This window comes from Thermobia domestica, chromosome 11 (genome assembly GCF_964235325.1).
Source record: "Thermobia domestica chromosome 11, izTheDome1.hap1.1, whole genome shotgun sequence".
NCBI lineage: Eukaryota > Metazoa > Arthropoda > Insecta > Zygentoma > Lepismatidae > Thermobia > Thermobia domestica.
The window spans coordinates 147,345,169-147,363,524 of NC_137464.1; the positions used below are offsets into that span (position 1 = coordinate 147,345,169).

General features: G+C 36.9%; 1 protein-coding gene across 2 annotated transcripts in view; it reads right to left on the reverse strand.

Annotated features, from left to right (window-relative positions):
* Nucleotides 1-2,231: 2,231 nt before the first annotated feature.
* LOC145664482 (protein snakeskin-like) overlaps nucleotides 2,232-18,356 on the reverse strand; it is a 212,042-nt gene continuing 195,917 nt past the window's right edge. For both annotated transcript variants that reach the window (XM_081731200.1, XM_081731201.1), the window contains exons 3-4: nucleotides 5,230-5,388; nucleotides 2,232-3,163 (exon numbers count right to left, since the gene is read on the reverse strand). In XM_081731200.1, coding sequence (XP_081587326.1) covers nucleotides 2,978-3,163; nucleotides 5,230-5,388 — 345 coding nt within the window. In that variant the 3' untranslated portion in view covers nucleotides 2,232-2,977. The remainder of the gene's footprint in view (nucleotides 3,164-5,229; nucleotides 5,389-18,356) is intronic.

Sequence of the window (18,356 nt, forward strand, 5' to 3'; positions counted from 1 at the left end):
CTTTTGTTGTTTCACATAAATTTCGTAATTAATCACTATTACTTTACCATAATAAGATTATTATTATTATTATTATTATTATTATTATATTATTCATACGGGAGTGAGTAACTTGTGTGCATCTGGTCGCATTGCTCCAGATAGTGCAGATAATTTGGTGTTGATTCTGAATTAGGAGATAGTGGGGGAATTATTGGAATTAAGAACTAGGAGATTAGGTATTGGAAGTTTGTATGCTAACTACATATCCAGTTGAACTTGCGCCGTCTGACGAGGGACAGCCCTTGATGAATTAAAAAGACACAATTACTATTATTTAATAATTCATTAGATGTAACATACACTGTATATGGTTTTACAAAGGTTTTTATCTTAAAGTTGTACAACATATGATAAATTATTTCAGGAATGAGAACAAGGGCATACTTTCAATAACGTACTTGGTTGGTTGGTTGGCATAGAGTTAGAATTTCTTTCAGCACCGAGACTATGTAAGACATAGACCTACAACTTAATGTGGGGGTCAGAATTACATTAGCTCCCTCCGGGAATCAGAATATGGTCTTCAAAAAGTACTTAAAATGCACGGAAGGCTTGCTATAAGCCTCTATCTACCTTATTTTGAATTATGCATCAATCTTAAACAGCGACAGGCCTGTGTTATTTTTCATTATCAGTATTCACTGTTTTTATTAAGTTCTCAACACATACTGTAAAAATATAGTTCTCAGTATACAATAATTCAAACTAACAGTTTTTCTTTTATTTTCTTTTTTTATGTCACACCAAACACCAAGATTCAATAATGAGCTACGTACGCACCTTTCTTGATAATTCTCACAATTAGTATGGCATGGCTTCGCCTGCTTATCTGTAGGCTTCTTTGAAACCAATGTGAAAAGTTAAGGTAAAAGAAAAGGAATGTTTGAAACACGGATAGGTAAATACAAATAGAATGCTAAAAGAAACCACAAAATACTACTTAAAATGAGCACAAAAAATATCATGGTATTCCAATACATATTATTTGCTGATAAGCAAACAAAATTATTAACGTAATTATCACTTATGAAAATATCAACGAAGATGAATAAATAACAGTTCAGAGTAACCAACTTTTATTATTGGTCACCCAAGGGATGTGAATTTATAAATCAGTGTAGGTTTGTATTTGTTTGTGATAAGCAAAACCTCATAATCATGTAACGATAATTTTTATATTTTGCAACTTATAGATACAACGATTATAAAATTATTTACGAAATAGTCCTCTAACTTCAGAGCTTCTTATAATAATCTTTGACTTAATAGAATACGATAATTAACTAATTACAAATTTGTCAACAATAATGCATTACAATTTCTAATCATGAAATTTCATTCTGAAATATTTATAAAAACTACAGTGTGAACTGCCATTTTAGAGGCTAGTAGTATTAGGCGTTGACAATAACAGATTTTCATTCAAACTAAATTACTTGCGATATCAACCAGGAAAAGACAAATATATTTTCAAGATATATTTCGTGATAATTATCTACATTTTGTTGCAACTTTAAACTGTAATGGATTATGATATTCAAAAGCATATCAGAAATGAACATGACATTGTGATAGTCAAAATACTCAACTCTAAAAGTTAGCAATTCTAATGTTTGTTACCTGATACATTTCAGTATCAATACTTTCAAAAATTTAGGCCATTTTTTTCATTTGGATGTACTCTTCTCTCAGTCTGCATATTGTGGAAGTTTTGTTATAAAATAGATATGTGTTTGCTGTGTCAAATAAACATTAAGAATTTTTCTTTTTTCTTGGTATTGGTATACTTATATGAACGTTTATTGCTGTTATTGACATTCATATTCTGATATCCAAGAAAATTATGAACATTATAAAGAACAATTTATTATGTTTATGAATTTCACTTATTCAATAATTAAATTTCTGAAATACTAAATACATTCTGATAATAATAATACGTATTTCTTCGCATTACACCAAGTAACTACATATGTGACAAATAAAATTTAAGTATTTTTTCTTTCTTTCTTTCTTATTTCTACAACATTAACTAAATATTACGAGAATTCAAGAACTGCAGAAGATTTCGATGTAAGACACTTATACTCAAGAACAATTACATTTCTTACAATTTTGAGAGCGATCTCCAAACTAATATTAGCGCCTGAGCTGTAAATGGAAGTTTAAAAAAAAAAAAAAAAAAAAAAAAAACGAGTACATTTGCAGCATACTCGTAAGCAAAGCTGAAATGCATGTTCACGACTTAAGTTATTATTGCATCATGTATAGGGAATTGAGAAGAGTACATAAGGAAAATCATTCTTCGGAAGTTCTTCAAATTAATATATGAATACAAAAGAAACATTTTTAATTATCTTATGCTCTCTCCTATTTATATTTGCGTCATGTTTTTCAGCACAAAATAAAAACCAAATTCTGCAGCATTTCTTACAGCTTATTCCTTATATTTTGGGTACCTAAATAGTTACTGCTATTACCAAGTTGAACACCATATTCTGCATTGTGAATTTAGTTTTGTAAGCAATTAAAAGCACCAGAAATTTTGAAGAGGTAGTTTAAGCACTCTTACACTAACTTATACCAAACTTTTAAGAAACTTTGTGCAAATTGCGATTGATTCAGTACATTATATCTTACAATATATTTATACAAAATAATTGTCAAGAATTATGTCATTAAAAAAATAGAAAATTGAAACATAGTTGAATTTCCGAAACTATAACTACTATAACTTCAACAAACATCGAAACTGTTTAGTTTGTAGACAATTTAAAAAGTATATACATACATCATTAGAATCTTTCATATATGAAGGCATCATTAGCATCTTTCATATATGCAGGCACACATTAAGGCTTAATACAATGATAAATGCAATGAGTAATTTTTTTTATTATATACGTATATAGGTACCTTGACACATACTCTATGTTTAATCTCCAAGCCTATATGTGAACACCACATCGAGAAAGAAGAAAATTCCATTTATAACTGCCATTGATCCTTTGCTCAGACCTATATCACGATCCTCTGACTTTGAGAAGCCTTCCCAGTAATGAATGGTAACTCCACCACAAGCCACAAAAAGGGCACATCCAAGCAAACTGAAGAACAAATCCTGAAAATTTAAGTTATGAGTATTTTATAGTGTAAAAAATTGATATATTAAAAACGTTTGAAATTTGGTTCTGTTGAATTGTTCTGCCATTAACCAACATTTATTATTATTATTATTATTATATTATTATTATATTATTATTATTATTATTATTATTATTATTATTATTATTATTATTATTATTATTATTATTATTATTATTATTATTATTGGTCACCCACAAGATGTGAACTTGTATATTTACGTGAGAGCTTGAGATCTGAACATGTGCTTGGCATGTGTCATTTAGGTGTCCCAGCTATCTTTTAGGTACTGGACACTTGGCACATATGGTATGTACTTCAGCTACCAAAAGTTTTAGGTAAAGCTCACAGATGATGAGAAGAACCCTAGCAGAAGTAGTATGACGTAGGTATGGGATCGCCCACTTTTCGCACGGGGGTTTCAAATGACACCACGGAATAGCACACAGATAACAACCCGGAGTAGCAGACGACATCTAAGTATAGACCACACTTCAAAAACCGAAAATGGACTTGTCCGTGTCGTTAACCTTTCTCCGCTACCCCTGTTTTAGGGTTCTTCTCGTCATCTGTGAGCTGTACTTGTTAACACCTAATTGATACTTGTGACTATGTACCACAAATGTAGCATTTATAAACTTGGATCAGTTTCGCACTGTGACAGTCATTTGCTTTTATGTCGTATATCTTTCATGTTCTAGATACGTCCTTTAGGTGCATACTTTTTCAGGTACTTATGACACATAATTGATATCTGCAGCGATGCACGAATAACAGTCAGCTGTTTGCATTTGCTCATGCGCAGTAACATGCAACGGTTTCTCGCGCTTTCTGCTCCACTTCCTGAATGCAGTAGTTATGTACCTCTGCGGTATATTAACTGTTCTATTTATTTTTGAATATTGCTAGGTAGTATAATTTGTTGATGAGATGCGATGGCGAAATTTTATTTGGGGCCGTTGAAGACACTGTGAATGGACTTTGTGCCGTTATTTCTCTGTTTTATTTTTGCAGTGTCAACTTAAACTACTCCTGCACTCAGGTATGCAATTTCTACACCCATTTCAAACACCCGAACCCCTTCCCCTGTATAAGCAGTACTCTTGGTGAAATTGATAATTTTGATACCTTCTTATTCTTTATCCCTAACATACGTAAATAATTAACTGATCACATATGTATGAAAGATTCATCTTAATTTTTATTCATCAGTTATGTCATCTCTTCTAAATTCATCTACCAAATTTGATGCATTTGTTGCTTCTAGTACACAATCGCTTAGAAAAAAGAATTAAGATGAATCTTTGATACATATGTAATGAGTTAATTATTTAGGTAGTTAGGATAAAGAATAAGAACGTACTTAAAATTATCAATTTCATGAAGGGTGCTGCTTATTTAAGGGGATACGATATACAGGGGCACATTTCACAAGTGCTAGGTATATTCCAATAAGATTACAGAATTCTTTCTTGCTATACCGAAAGGTTTGGGAGCGGCACACCCAGAAACACATTTTTTCGTTATTTGCCTCCTGGGCGAACGACAATCGAAATACAGCATTGTTGCCACTTCAATCTAAATGACCCTCGTATATTCTGAGTTTTTCCTAAAAATTCCACGATAACTAAGAACTAATGCAGTGTTTTGAATTGTATTTGGTGATAATCGCTAATTGCCACGTTGGTGTGAACTACCATGGAGTTAGCACATTTTGACAAAATAGAGACATGTATTGTTTTGTTGTCTGAATTTGTTGATAACTACGTTTGGTTTTCAACATCTGACTGATGAAGGGTAATACGAACTACTGAAATATTTTAATGTATAATTTTGGTGATTTATTTATTAGACGTAGCACCAATCGCACAACTTATTACTTTTATTTTTAGGTTTTGCAGTCTTTACTATGTTCAAAATTTCCAAGGAAATATTCTATCATGTTTCTTTAGATCTAACTCTTTAGTGCCACCTCAAACTCAGTAATTTATTTGGAATAGTAAATTTAGGTTTGTACATACATAGTAAAACTATAAATCTTACCACTCTTTTAGGAACTCTTTGCCCTGAGATTTGTCCTGCAAGCACTCCAAGTACAATAACAATGAATCCGCCGAATGTAGCGCACAACAAGAAGAGTTCTCGAGTATTCTTAGCCAGAAAATTCTGATCATGTAGACCGACACAAATGCAGGCAATAACCTGTGAAGCAAAAGCACAATGTAAAAATTTACTATGCTACAACACTGACAGAACAATAAAAAAATAACTAATACGTGACATTTCAGGCAGAAACCAAAGAAATTGGAAGGGACATGCTCAATAGTATAGTGGTGTTCTCTCTATCTGAATAAAAATACATCATAGGAAAAAGTTAGATTTAAAAAAAAAAAACATTGAATAGATTATATCCTCTTTCACATTTTATGAATTTTCCCGTATACAAAATACAACATTAATTAGCTATTTGGAAGGTCTAACTGTATGAAGGGTGAAACTAAAGGGATAATAATAGGTGCTAAAATTTACATCATAAGCAGGTGCGAGTTGGCTTGAGGCACAAGTATGCATGTATCCTGAAATTTAAAACGAAAAGGTTTTTCTTCCTCCTGTAGCGTCCGCAAATATCATTCAATATCTGCCCCCCCCCCAATTTTTTCTTTTTTTCTTTTCTTTGCATTTCATTGAACAGAATTCGCGTCTCATTCACTTCTTTTAAACTCCGAATTCTGTTGGGAAGTTTCGCTGCTATTTTTCCTAGCTGGAAGCCAGACATCATGTCTGCCTTCAAGTCTCGCACTGAGTTCCCCCTTTCTGACTTGTAGGTCAAGAGCAGTTAAGATAAACATTCTCCCCTTTTTGGTTCTATACAGAAGCCTGGTTCTTTATCTATATTTATGTAGTCTTTTTTAACAAGTTAGATTATTATTATTATTAGTGGTAGAATACTGTTAAGAAAACCCATATAGTTTTGTGTATCTTTTAAATGTCATTTTCTTTTCTAAAAGAAGATTCTTTTTCGTTCTTCGAAACATTAAATATATATGTATGTCTTTGGTAGAAAACAAATAGATAAACTGTCGAAGGGTCTTGAGTTCATTATGTATAAAACCTTTCAAGTTTATTACTTGAAATCTTTTATGCTTAGTATCTGTTTTATAGTTTAAGATACTGTTTGTACAATTCTCTGTAAATTTAAATGTAAAATCATTCTTCCAGAGAAAGGGGCTCCCACACCTAAACCCAAGGACTACACATCACACGCACACGCATGCGCACACACAAAATCTTATCTTTTGCCTGGCTCCGCCCAAGGCACCTTGTTCTAGCCAATCTAGATGTTAATGGCATGGTTTGTTCCAATAGCTAGTATCTCCGCCCCTCAGAGTGGAACTCTTCCGAGCTCCTATGCACCCGAAACCGTGTGCAAAGCCAATAATCTTTCTTTTCAGGATACTGGTCCCCCTCGGGCTCCGCCCTAGGTACTTTTTAGATCTCCACGCATGCTCAACCTCTGACCTTACGGTCTTGGTGCAACGTTTGCACACGTTACTATTTTGCACACAGACCGTAAATTGGTGCCGGTTGCACCCCCGATCGAGGCCCTTAAAAACGCGTGTTTTGGGCTCTCTCATCGGACAACGTCCCTCTCCTGAACCCCTCAGAGACGTGCGGCCTACGAGGAGTACGCAATTCGTTAGGTACGTCTCAGTTCAGGAACTTATCACGAAGAAGTCTCTAGTTGTCCAACCCTCTGCCTTCCAACCTCTCTGCCTCCACGGAGGCCTACCTACTCACTCTCTTGGTTTACCCAGTACTTGGCAATCTGTTTCTGAAAGCTCGATGGCTCAGCCAGGGTTCTCCCATAATTGCTGGTCGGCTTAGGAAACTGACGGTGAAAGTACTACCCTACCTAATCCTCACGGTAACTTGGCAATCTGTTTCTGAAAGCAAGACGGTTCAGCCAGGGTTCTCCCATAATTGCTGGTCTGCTTAGGAAACTGACGGCTAAAGTTACCTCCTTCCGAACTTGGCAATTACTTCCGCAAGTTTCGCTACAGCCCGGACTCGCTCCAGAAACTGCTGGCAAGCTTAGGAAGCTGACGGCTGAAGTTCTGTCGCACCCCTATTCGATGTGTGTTTTGACAGACTCTAAGTTTATTGCTTAGCTGGCTAAACACACGGGTAATCAAATAGTTACACCCTGTTTGATGTCTGTTCGCAGACCGGTAGATCAAACGGTAACCTTAATTCCTTCTGGTAACCAACTTTGTTTGATGTCTGCTTAGCAGACCGGTAGATCAAACGGTGACCTTTACACCTACCCTGTTTGATGTCTGTTCGCAGACCGGTAGATCAAACGGTAACCTGTTCCTAACCTCTGGTAGCCTACCCTATTTGATGTCTGTTCTGCAGACCGGTAGATCAAATAGTATACCTCTTACCTACCTACCCACTAGGACTGATTCGTGCCCTCCCAGTCTAGTGCAGTTTTGTTTTATTTGTGAATCCGTGAAGTTATTTAGTGAGTTTATTTTTTGAGTGAGAACTATCTTTTCGAACACCGCCACGTAAGTTAAACTCTTTTATAAATATACACAGTACTTACACTATCGCCCCGGCTCTGGTTCTTGTAATTTGCTTAGAGCCAATAAACTACAGGCTTACTGCAAGGAACATATTTGTCGAGTTTTGTTTCAAGAGATATCCCAAAGGATTGTTTGGTTATCAAACCTTAATCAGGATAACGATTCCATTGTTTCCACTAGAAGTTAAGTCTTGGCCCAGGCCAACGCTACCGTGTAATACTAAGATTCTTCAGACTGTTTTGTTAGCTAAGTTCCTGTTTCCAGTATAACTTTGCCGCTCGAGTTATAGTTGGTGTTTTGCAGAAACTTTGGTCGACTAATTAGAAGTATTTTGGTCAATTACAAAACTCTCTTGTGTGGGTGCCGGTCTACGCAAACGCATACCGCCGGCCCGCCACACTCCGTATTTGGAAAGGTAAAGATCAGAAAGTAACTTTGTCACTAGAAGATGTAGGCATGTAGGTATGTTTCATGTTCATACACCTAGGCATGTTTATTTCCGAAAGAAAACACGATATATATATATATATATATATATATATATATATATATATATATATATATATATATATATATATATAGGGGCGGATCCAGGATATGATCAAGGGAGGGGCTAAACCATATTTTGTCGTTTCATCCAGTGTAAAGCAGGATTGAAGCCCATTTTATAAAGTGTATATCTGAGCGTCAAGGGGGACTATAGCCCCTATAGCCCCCCTTTGATGCGCCACTGTATATATATATATATATATATATATATATATATATATATATACAGTGGCGCATCAAAGGGGGGCTATAGGGGCTATAGTCCCCCTTGACGCTCAGATATACACTTTATAAAATGTATATATATATTCAAGAACAAGGAATAAATCAAAAGCAAAATGAATAATACTGTAGATTTGTATTGTGTTCGGATCTTCGTAGAACTTCGGTTATATTTGAACACTTGCAATCAATGGTTTCAATAATTCAGTACATCTCTCATCTCATACCCCATGTCTTACCAATGAGAAGTTGGTCTACATTATGTTTTTATTCGGCGTTAACAGAAAAATTAGATGTTTGAATATATTCTTTTATCAATCTTCTCTTCTTACTTTCTAAGTTTTCTATCTGTTCAGGATGCATTCACGAAAGCAGTTCCAATTTCTTACCAAACATTCCTTGCGCCTCGCCAAGTTGCAGTCTGGAGAAAATGAATCGTAATCTTGTTACAATATAGGTATATTTAATTAACAAAGTACTTTATATTGTAATGTCCCACGTAATGTGGTAAACATACATTTCCACACGCCAGTGTTTACAAACACCTCCATGTAGTTTTGCAAGAAGATTTCACACCAGATAGATCTACAATCACTTGCAGACGACGGCTTCTAGCTCCTCCCACGGAGCAGAAGACGACATCGGAGCAGCAGCGTCACCGCTACCCAAGGAACGCTATAAATTGGATGGACCACGGCAATTTTGTACCAGTTTTCTGGTGACCATTCTATTGTTTGCTTCAGAACATTAGGAGTAATCTAACTCAGGGCCTCTAGTCTGCTTCGGGACTACGCCTATCCTTTCTCCTGCCTTAGCCTGCTTTGGGGCTTTGACTGCGAATCCTAACCGCAGCCGCTTAGCCTGCTTCGGGGCTCTGTTGGCTATTTAACCTTCCCTCTACTTGCATCGGAGTTTAGGGTCCCTGCTTCCACTTTGCTTAGCCTGCTTCGGGGCTCTGTAGAGACCCTGTCTGCGACCTTACGGTAAAGACTACCTGTAATTTACCTTGTAAATTACAAGAGATTATTTGTATAGTATTTTGTACAACTACTTTTATAGTGAGAAATTTTATAATAAAAGTCGCTATTGGGGTCGATTCCGGACACTATTTTTATTAACGCTCTACTTATACCTATATGGGACAAAGTTTTGCATGGTAGAGGCTTTGGCCGGCTCAGTTTTGCTCTGAATACTCCCCTACCGGATAGTATTTTTATTAACTGGAAACGAACTCTTTTTAAAGGTATGTGATTTTCTTAAGTATCAAATTAGTGAATCGGACTTGACTTTATTTTAGCGCATGCCACATACTAGAACAGGAAAGTAGACTTCCCCTGAGGACGGTGCAAATATCGGTCAGAATTCGCGCCCTTCTTTCAATATACCACACCTAACTAAATATTCGGGACACGTTACGAAGGACCCCGACAGATTTTTTTATCATCTTTGACCAACTTGCGTTATTGCATTCTTGGAGTGCTGAGATAAAGAAAGAACTATTACCGATGTATTTACAAGACATGGTGCTCGATTTAGTGCTACAGTTAAAGGTCCAGGAACAATTGGATTCACTTAATTACGAACTATTAAAAGATAAATCAGTTCACTTGAGTAGACCAAAATTACTGGCATATCGGGCTGAGTTTGAATTTTTTCAGGTCCAACAGGGCAAAAATGAGCCAATTGATGTGTATCTAAGGAAATTGAGAGTTATGCGACAAGTTCTGCCTCAGACCACTGAGGAACAGAAAATAAATTATTTATCATTAGGATTAAAGAAAACCTTTTTACAAAAGATAGCGTTAGAAACATTCACAACTGTTCAAGTCTTGCAAACACACTTATATAACCTGGAAAAAGCAAATGACCTAATGAAGAAACGTGATTACGTAGAGTTACAACAGGCAATATATTCACTCTGCGATCACAATTCACCAGTCAGCAGTTTGAACTCGTAGGCAGTCGCTGGCGTTTCCTTCCCTACACATCATCAACAACTGACTTATCCATTATGTAATCCAACACCTAATTGGAATCATTACCAACAACCTGCCCCACTCTTTTGTACACCTTCAGCACCACAATTACAGGGTACATCACAAAATCAATGACCTCCAAATCTCCCTCCCGAACCCCTCGCGCCTACCACATCTAGTACTTCTAACACAAATAATTCATTGGACTTTAATAAATTAGCAACTAAAATGGCCGGACTATCGCTTCTAGTAGCCTAAAATCCTATTAAGAATTCGCAATTTAAACGGGGCGGCCGTAACAACCAGAACAAATGGAAAGAAAAATAATTCTAAAGCCATAAAATTAAATAATAATAATACTCATAGACCAGAAACAATCACAGTTTGCGGTACGTGCTATAAAAAGCTCATTCTTCCGGCACATGTTATAAGAATAATCAGCACCGAAACGCCTAGAGGGGCCTCAGGAGAAATCCTCTCAAGAACATGTTCTGAGGGCCGAAAGTCAGAAAATAAATGGGCAACAAAAAGTTGCAAATACTAGCCCTAGTAGACAGTTCATGACATCACTTTATACAGTGGCTCCGATATCCGATAGAAAATATCAAGTTGTTAAATCAAGAACATAAATTGTTAATTAATGTAACAATTAACAAAGAAAAATATCCTGTAATCATTGACACAGGCAGCTCGTTGAGCTTATGGCCCAAAAATTGGCTTTCTCCAAACACAAAATTGATTCCTTTTAGCACCAGTCTACGAGGAATTGAGAATTCCGTCGTAAATTTACGTTATAGAACTTTAATTAAATTCGGGATTGGATCAACAACTTTCTCCCAGTATTTTCGAATTTTAGAGCAAGGAGACTTTTTGCCTTTATTTGGAGAGAATATTCTAAATCGCTTACAGGCCAAAATTGATCTGCAAAATAATACATTATCAGTATACAAGAAATCACGGCCACCGCCGTACCCAATTGAAGTTGGCATTCAAGAAAAATTATCAGCAAGCGCACTTCATACAATAAAGCAGGTAAATAGGCTGATGTATTTACTACTCGAAACGTTACCACATCAGCCAGGTCACATTTCTTTTTACCAATTAATGTCAAGAATCGGAAAATGGATAATGAATATTTTATCATCTCTCCATTAAAGAATTTATTCGACAAGTACGGGTTACAAACTTTGCCTACTAAGGTACCAAAGAATAATTCCACGCTATTAATATCAAATCCAACCAATAGGCCAGAAGCACTAGTAAAAAAAAATATCGATTTCATATTTTGAAGAGAACGTTCAAGAAGCAGATATACATGGTGATTGCCAAACAGACGGACAAACTGATGAAACATTTTATTGAACTGAACAAGAAATTCAGAATAGGCTGCCCGAGACCAAGTCACTTTTTAATATTAAGATGTTCGACATAAATCCGGATTTAACAAATGAACAGAAGAAAGTTGTACATGATATACTTTTTTAGATACAGGGATGTCCTTTCTTATACACCAACTGATATAGGCTACTTTCGTGGATATGTACATAAGATAAGGATAGATGAAGGAGCTTCTTGTCACCAGAGGTCACCTCCCATTCCTTTGGCAGTAAGACCGCAAATTGATTTGCAAATTAAACAGCTTTCAGAAGCCAATATTATTAAAGAGACTAGTGACAGCTCTTTTTCGTCACCACTTCTCATAGTTAGGAAATCAAATACTTTGGAAGTTCGCTCAGGTTTGAATCTACGGGATTGTAATAAGTTTGCAAAATATTTGAGCATTCCATTCTAGTCCACAGAAGACATTTTGCATGTATTTAGACGAAAATCTTGCATCTCGACTATCGATATAAATTCTAGCTATTTCCAGCTATTATTACGTCCTAAAAGTCAAAAATACATGACTTTTGAACTTAATCATACTAGGAAGGCATATAAATTCCAACGCTGCGTGATGGTGTATACCACTTCAGCCGCAAAGCTAAGTATAGCAGTACGCATGGTTTTGGAGGGTTTACCACCTCGCATAACTGCGTTCTCTAACGACCTTGTGGTAGGATGCAAAAATTGGAAACAGCAACTATCGGACTTGGAAATGCTGTTCAAAAGGCTGAGAAAACACGATTTTAGAGCAAGCCCGAATAAGACCCACATATTATACTCGGAAGTGGATGTTTTAGGATTCACAGTTAGCGGCAACGATTTCAAAATTCCACCAAAAAATGCCAATAAAATACGCAATTTTAAGAAACGAACCTGTAAAAGGACCTTGAAGAGTTTCCTAGGACTCTGCTCTTATTTAAGCGTGCATATTAAAAATTTCACGGAAAAGGTGGAACCATTTCATATTCTTTTGAACAAGAATTCAGCATGACGAGTTATTTGAGAAAATTAAGATGGATATTATTCAGGCCCCATCTTTGTTTCATTCCAATCCATCATTGGAAATACGAGCGTACTCCGACGCATCCTCAACCTCAGCAGGTGGAATATTGGCATGTTACAAACCCTAGAACTAATCAGGAACGTGTTGCTTCCTACTGTAGTCGTCGCTTTACAAAGACCTAGAAAAAGGCCCGAACATGGAAGAAAGAACTATATGCATTGATAGATGTTCTTCGAAAATTTCGATATTTCTTACTGATTAGAAAATTTAAATTATTTATAGACGCTAAATGTTTGGCTGCACTCAAAACCCAGCTGGACAGAGCCGGAAAATTTACCCGCTACAATATATTTTTAGCAGATTATAACTCAAATTCAACAGATTAAAAGCCAGCAGCATCCTGCAGATATTTTTAGTTGCTTAGAACACAAGCAAGACATACGGCAGAAAAAAAATCAAGAAGTTGATAACTTCTCGGACACAGAGTACGCTCAGGTCTTTGCTTCTCATTCATTAGAACACATCTTTCAAATTTACCAACCCATGACGTTACCCAATTTAGCGAATGGACAAAGGAAAGATCCTTCATTTTCAGACATCATCACTGTTTTAGAAAATAAAGAACCTAACAAGTTATCTACACTTCGTGCGGCGAAATACTTTTCTCTTAAAAATGGACTGTTATATAGAACTCAGAAGCACCCTGAATCAGGACTACTACATTTACTCTGAGTACCAAAATCTTTACTAGGCAAATGGTTTGATGCTGTCCATAACAACCGAATGGCACTCACTTTTGGGTATACTAAGACGTACCAGTCGGCACTCAGAAAATATTATTTTCCTAATATGAAAGTTTACATAGCAAATAGAATAAAGACATACATACAATCTTTGCCAAAGACTCAAAAAGTTACAGCCAAACCGGCGGGCCAATTGCTTCATCCTCCTCCTAAACCAATTGCAACTACCTGGCAGTACGATACAATTGGAAAAGTACCAGTTGGACAATGGAATTTCAAACACACACTAGTTGCCATTGAGATGTCCACGCGATACTATGTGACCAGGATAGTAGACAACATTACAGCAGAAGAAATTGAACAATTTCTTATACATGACATTATTCTTAAATACGGAGCTTTTCCAACCTGTATATAGATAGAAACCCTGTACATAATGCGAAGAGACTGCAGAATTTAGCAGAGGTCTACAACTTTGAATTTAAATTTTGTCCAGCATATGATCATAAAACTTTAGGAGTAGTGAAAACATTTCACAGAATCATAAAAAACGCTCTTAAATTTTTTGTACAGGAAAATCAAAATTGGCCAAAACTAATCCCGTATATAACATTCGCAACTAATACATTCGTACAGACTGGAACTAAATATTCAAGTTTTTTCTTATGCATGGATACGAACCTAAGACCATCTCTGATATTGCGTTAGCATCCACTCCGACGTTATTCATCGAATAAGATATGTGGAATTGTACAGGATAATCTAATTGCAAATTATAAAAAACACAAAAGATATTACTACCTTAGACATCAATAAACTAATTTTGATAAGGGCCAGAAGGTACTGATATTTATTCCCAATCGTCAGATTGGAACACCAGAAACTTTCTCGGCTAGATACGTCGGACCTTTAGAAATTATCAAAAGAGTTAATCCTAATCTTTATAAGGTCAGCTTTCCTGACTCATATCGTGAATCAATGCAGGAGATTTCTGTAGACAGAATTAAGCCATTTTACGAAGATATAGCTGACAAGACGAGGACGAATAGCTATTTTTTTCTGCACGAGTGAAGACATTTTATTTAAGAAAATGTATGTAATAGTCAAAGCAGAGAAAGAGATAACGAAATATACGTATCTAAGTTATTTAACTTAATTGGCAAAGAATATTGGATAGCATAAAACATTTAATCATTCTCACTTACTTAAGAAAACTAAAAATACTCACCTAGGAAGAGGAAACACGAACACAAGCATTCAGACAGGTAAAATCATTTTTCATTGCGATACAAATATTTCTTCTCTATTTTACAAAAAGCTGATTCATTTATTCTGCAACTGAATGAAGGAATGCTGACATTGCATTGCCGCATTTAAAAGGCAACTTATCTTTAAAAGGACAACTAACTTATAATTCTACGATTCTTTTATATTTTTTCTTCTCCGGTAGTGGACTACATATTATCACCGACTTCCTGCAACATAAATACTATAAAGGATGTTCCAAAAATCATGATCACTATACAGGATGGCCAGGAATTCAGAACCATCAATATCATCATCATTAACATGTAAAATTGGATTATTTTATTGAAATGTGTATCTTTAGTACAATTATTTTAGAAACTTTACATCTTATACAGGGTGACCAAGGAATCACGCCGTTCGAATGGCGAACTTTCCAATCTAAATTATCTTATATCCCTGTGATAATTCTAACATTTTTAGTATCGGTAACTCTTATTGTTTTATACAAGTTATGTCTCCGTATTCGCTCGGTACCAAGAATATCCAAAACACCTCGCTTAGATACATCTCCAATTTCAATGGACACATTTAATACCCCTCATAGGACTAAGGAGCAACCGATTTTACAAACTCCAACCAATAGTGAGCTAATATATGTATATTAATAACAAAGCTTAAAAGAGCCCTACCTCGAGGGAAATGAAGTTTCATATAAAATGCACGTATCCTGCCAGTGGTCAGAGAATGACTGTTTAGTGCTTGTTTCCAATACCTTAATAATGCCTCCAAAAGTGATTTTTGCAGTGTTAATAATGGTTTCAGTGTTTTTGTGTCTGATTCCTCAGCGTTGCCAACCCTCGCATGAAGAAAAATAACCTTTTTTAAACAAGAAAGGGGGTGTAATATCACACGTGATGTCGTAAACAAACATTTCCACATGACAGTCTTTACAAACACAACCATGTGGTTTTACAGTCTTTACAATCACTTGCAGACGACGGCTTCTAGTCCCTCCCACGGAGCAGAAGACATCAGAGTAGCAGCGCCACAGCCACCCAAGGAACGCTATAAATTGGATGGACCACGGCAATTCTGTATCAGTTTTCTGGTGACCATCCTATTGTTTGCTTCAGAACATTAGGAGTAATCTAACTCAGGGCCTCTAATATGCTTCGCGACTACACCTATCCTTTCTCCTGGCTTAGGCTGTTTCGGGGCTCTGACTGCGAAACCTAACCGCAGCCGCTTAGCCTGCTTCGGGGCTCTGTTGGCTATTTTACCTTCCACCTGCTTGCATCGGAGCTTAGGGTCCCTGATCACACTCTGCTTAGTCTGCTTCGGAGCTCTGTAGAGATCCTGTCTGCGACCTTACGGTCAGACTACCTGTAAATTTACCTTGTAAATTACAAGAGATCATTTGTATAGTATTTTGTACAAATACTTTTAAAGTGAGAAATTTTATAATAAAAGTCGGTAGTGGGAGTCGATTTCGGACACTCGTTTTATTAATGCTCTACTTATACGTATATGGGACAAAGTTTTACAATATAAAGTAGTGGGCATAGAATAAGTATGTGAAGTTCATTTTTACTGAATATTTCTATTTCCCTACAATAGTTCGACACAATCTCGGTTCAGATGAGCAGAAAACCCTGTTCCGGACCCGCGCGACTCGGAAATATATTGGTTCTTATTAGTAATGCCACACGAGCAGACTTGCTTGCGCGATTCTGTTGCGAACTCGGATCGTCCAAATATTGAGTTGCGGGGACTGCTGGCTCGCAGCGAGTACGCACAGGTATAGCGGGTCGACAAACCATTGCTAGCAATGAGTCAAGTCATACGAGCAGATTTTCTCGCGCCAGCAGAAATGGAAATCGAAGAACTGGACGTAGAACTATCTATCTATTAAAATGCTACAGTACCAATTAAGAGCGGAAGGAAAGGAGAAAAGAAAAGAAAATTTACTAATTATACAAATCATGTGTTTCTTGAAAAATTATATACTTCTCCAGCCTCTCACAGGGTTACGCCCTCTTTTTGGCAAGTGATTTTCTACAATTAAGAGCTTAGCTTAGCTTGAAAGTGTGGTTTTGTGTCGAGTATCGGACAAAAGTCCCTGACTCGATGACAGGTATAGAAAAGAAAATGATTAGACCTGTGGGGGGTGAGTTAGAATATGAGATACGACGACGTCATGTGACCTTTAGCTGCAACTGTCGCAGTGAGGGGGAGAGTGTGGGTCAAGAGTTATGCTACAACCGTGGCGTCCTGTAAGTTCGTCGGTGTGTATGCGCTGTGCTAATGGGTGCTATAGCGGGGTTGACGTGGAGGGTGAGGTTGGCCCAAAAACGAGTATGGTGTTGATGTAACACGTCCCGGATAGGATATATGTTTTAGTCCTCTAAAAGTTGACGATTACGCGTATATCAGTCATGGCCTGTTATGATACGAGGTGCCCTGGTTTGCACACTCTCGACCGTGCGCAAGTGACTGAGTGCTGCATGTTGCCATGCTGGACATGCGTAGGTGATTGTGGACAAAATTACCATTTTAAAGACGTGGAGTCTTGTTTCATGACTTAAGGCACAGCAACGCAGAATAGTATAGAGGGCAGACAATTTTCGAAGGGCTCGGTGTTTAATGTCCCTGATATGAAGACCAAAAGTAAGGCCTCGATCTAATATAACTCCCAAGTATTTAGCATGCAGACGATGTGGAACTTCAATGTTGTCATAGTATAAACGATGGATGGCTCTGCTGCGTCTTTTGCTATAACAGACTGCAACGCTCTTATCCGCGTTGATTTTTAGGCGCCAGATGGTAGCCCAATGTTGAAAGACATTGAGTTGGCGCTGCATGTAGTGGTAGGAAAGACGAAGATTGCTGCTGTTCGTAAAGAAAGCAGTGTCATCGGCGTATGTTGCAGGAAAACAGTGTGGTACAATGGGTAAGTCTGTGGTGTATAAGGTGTAAAGCAGAGGCAAAAGAACCGCGCCTTGAGGCACACCAGCTTGAATTGGTTTGAGAGCAGACTTGGTCTGTCCCACAGAGACATGGATAAAGCGATGAAAGATGTATGAAGTGAGGTGTTTGAGATAAGGTAAAGAGAAGCCTTGTAAGCGAAGTTTATAAATGAGGCCTGGTAACCACACTTTATCAAACGCCTTCGAGATATCAAGGTATACACCCACAACATATTGTCGTCGACTAAAAGAGGTAGTCAGGTGGTCGACTTATCTCACTAATTGGCTTGTTGTGCTGTGGTTCGCACGAAAACCAAATTGATGGTGGGGGAGTATATCTAAAGTGGTGACGTGCTCGTGAAGTCGGGCGAGAAGCACTCGTTCGAAGAGTTTGCTCACATGAGATAACAGGCTAATTGGTCTATAGTTTTCTGGGAGAGTCGGATTTTTACCTGGTTTAGGGAGAAGAATGACTTTCGTTTCTTTCCAAG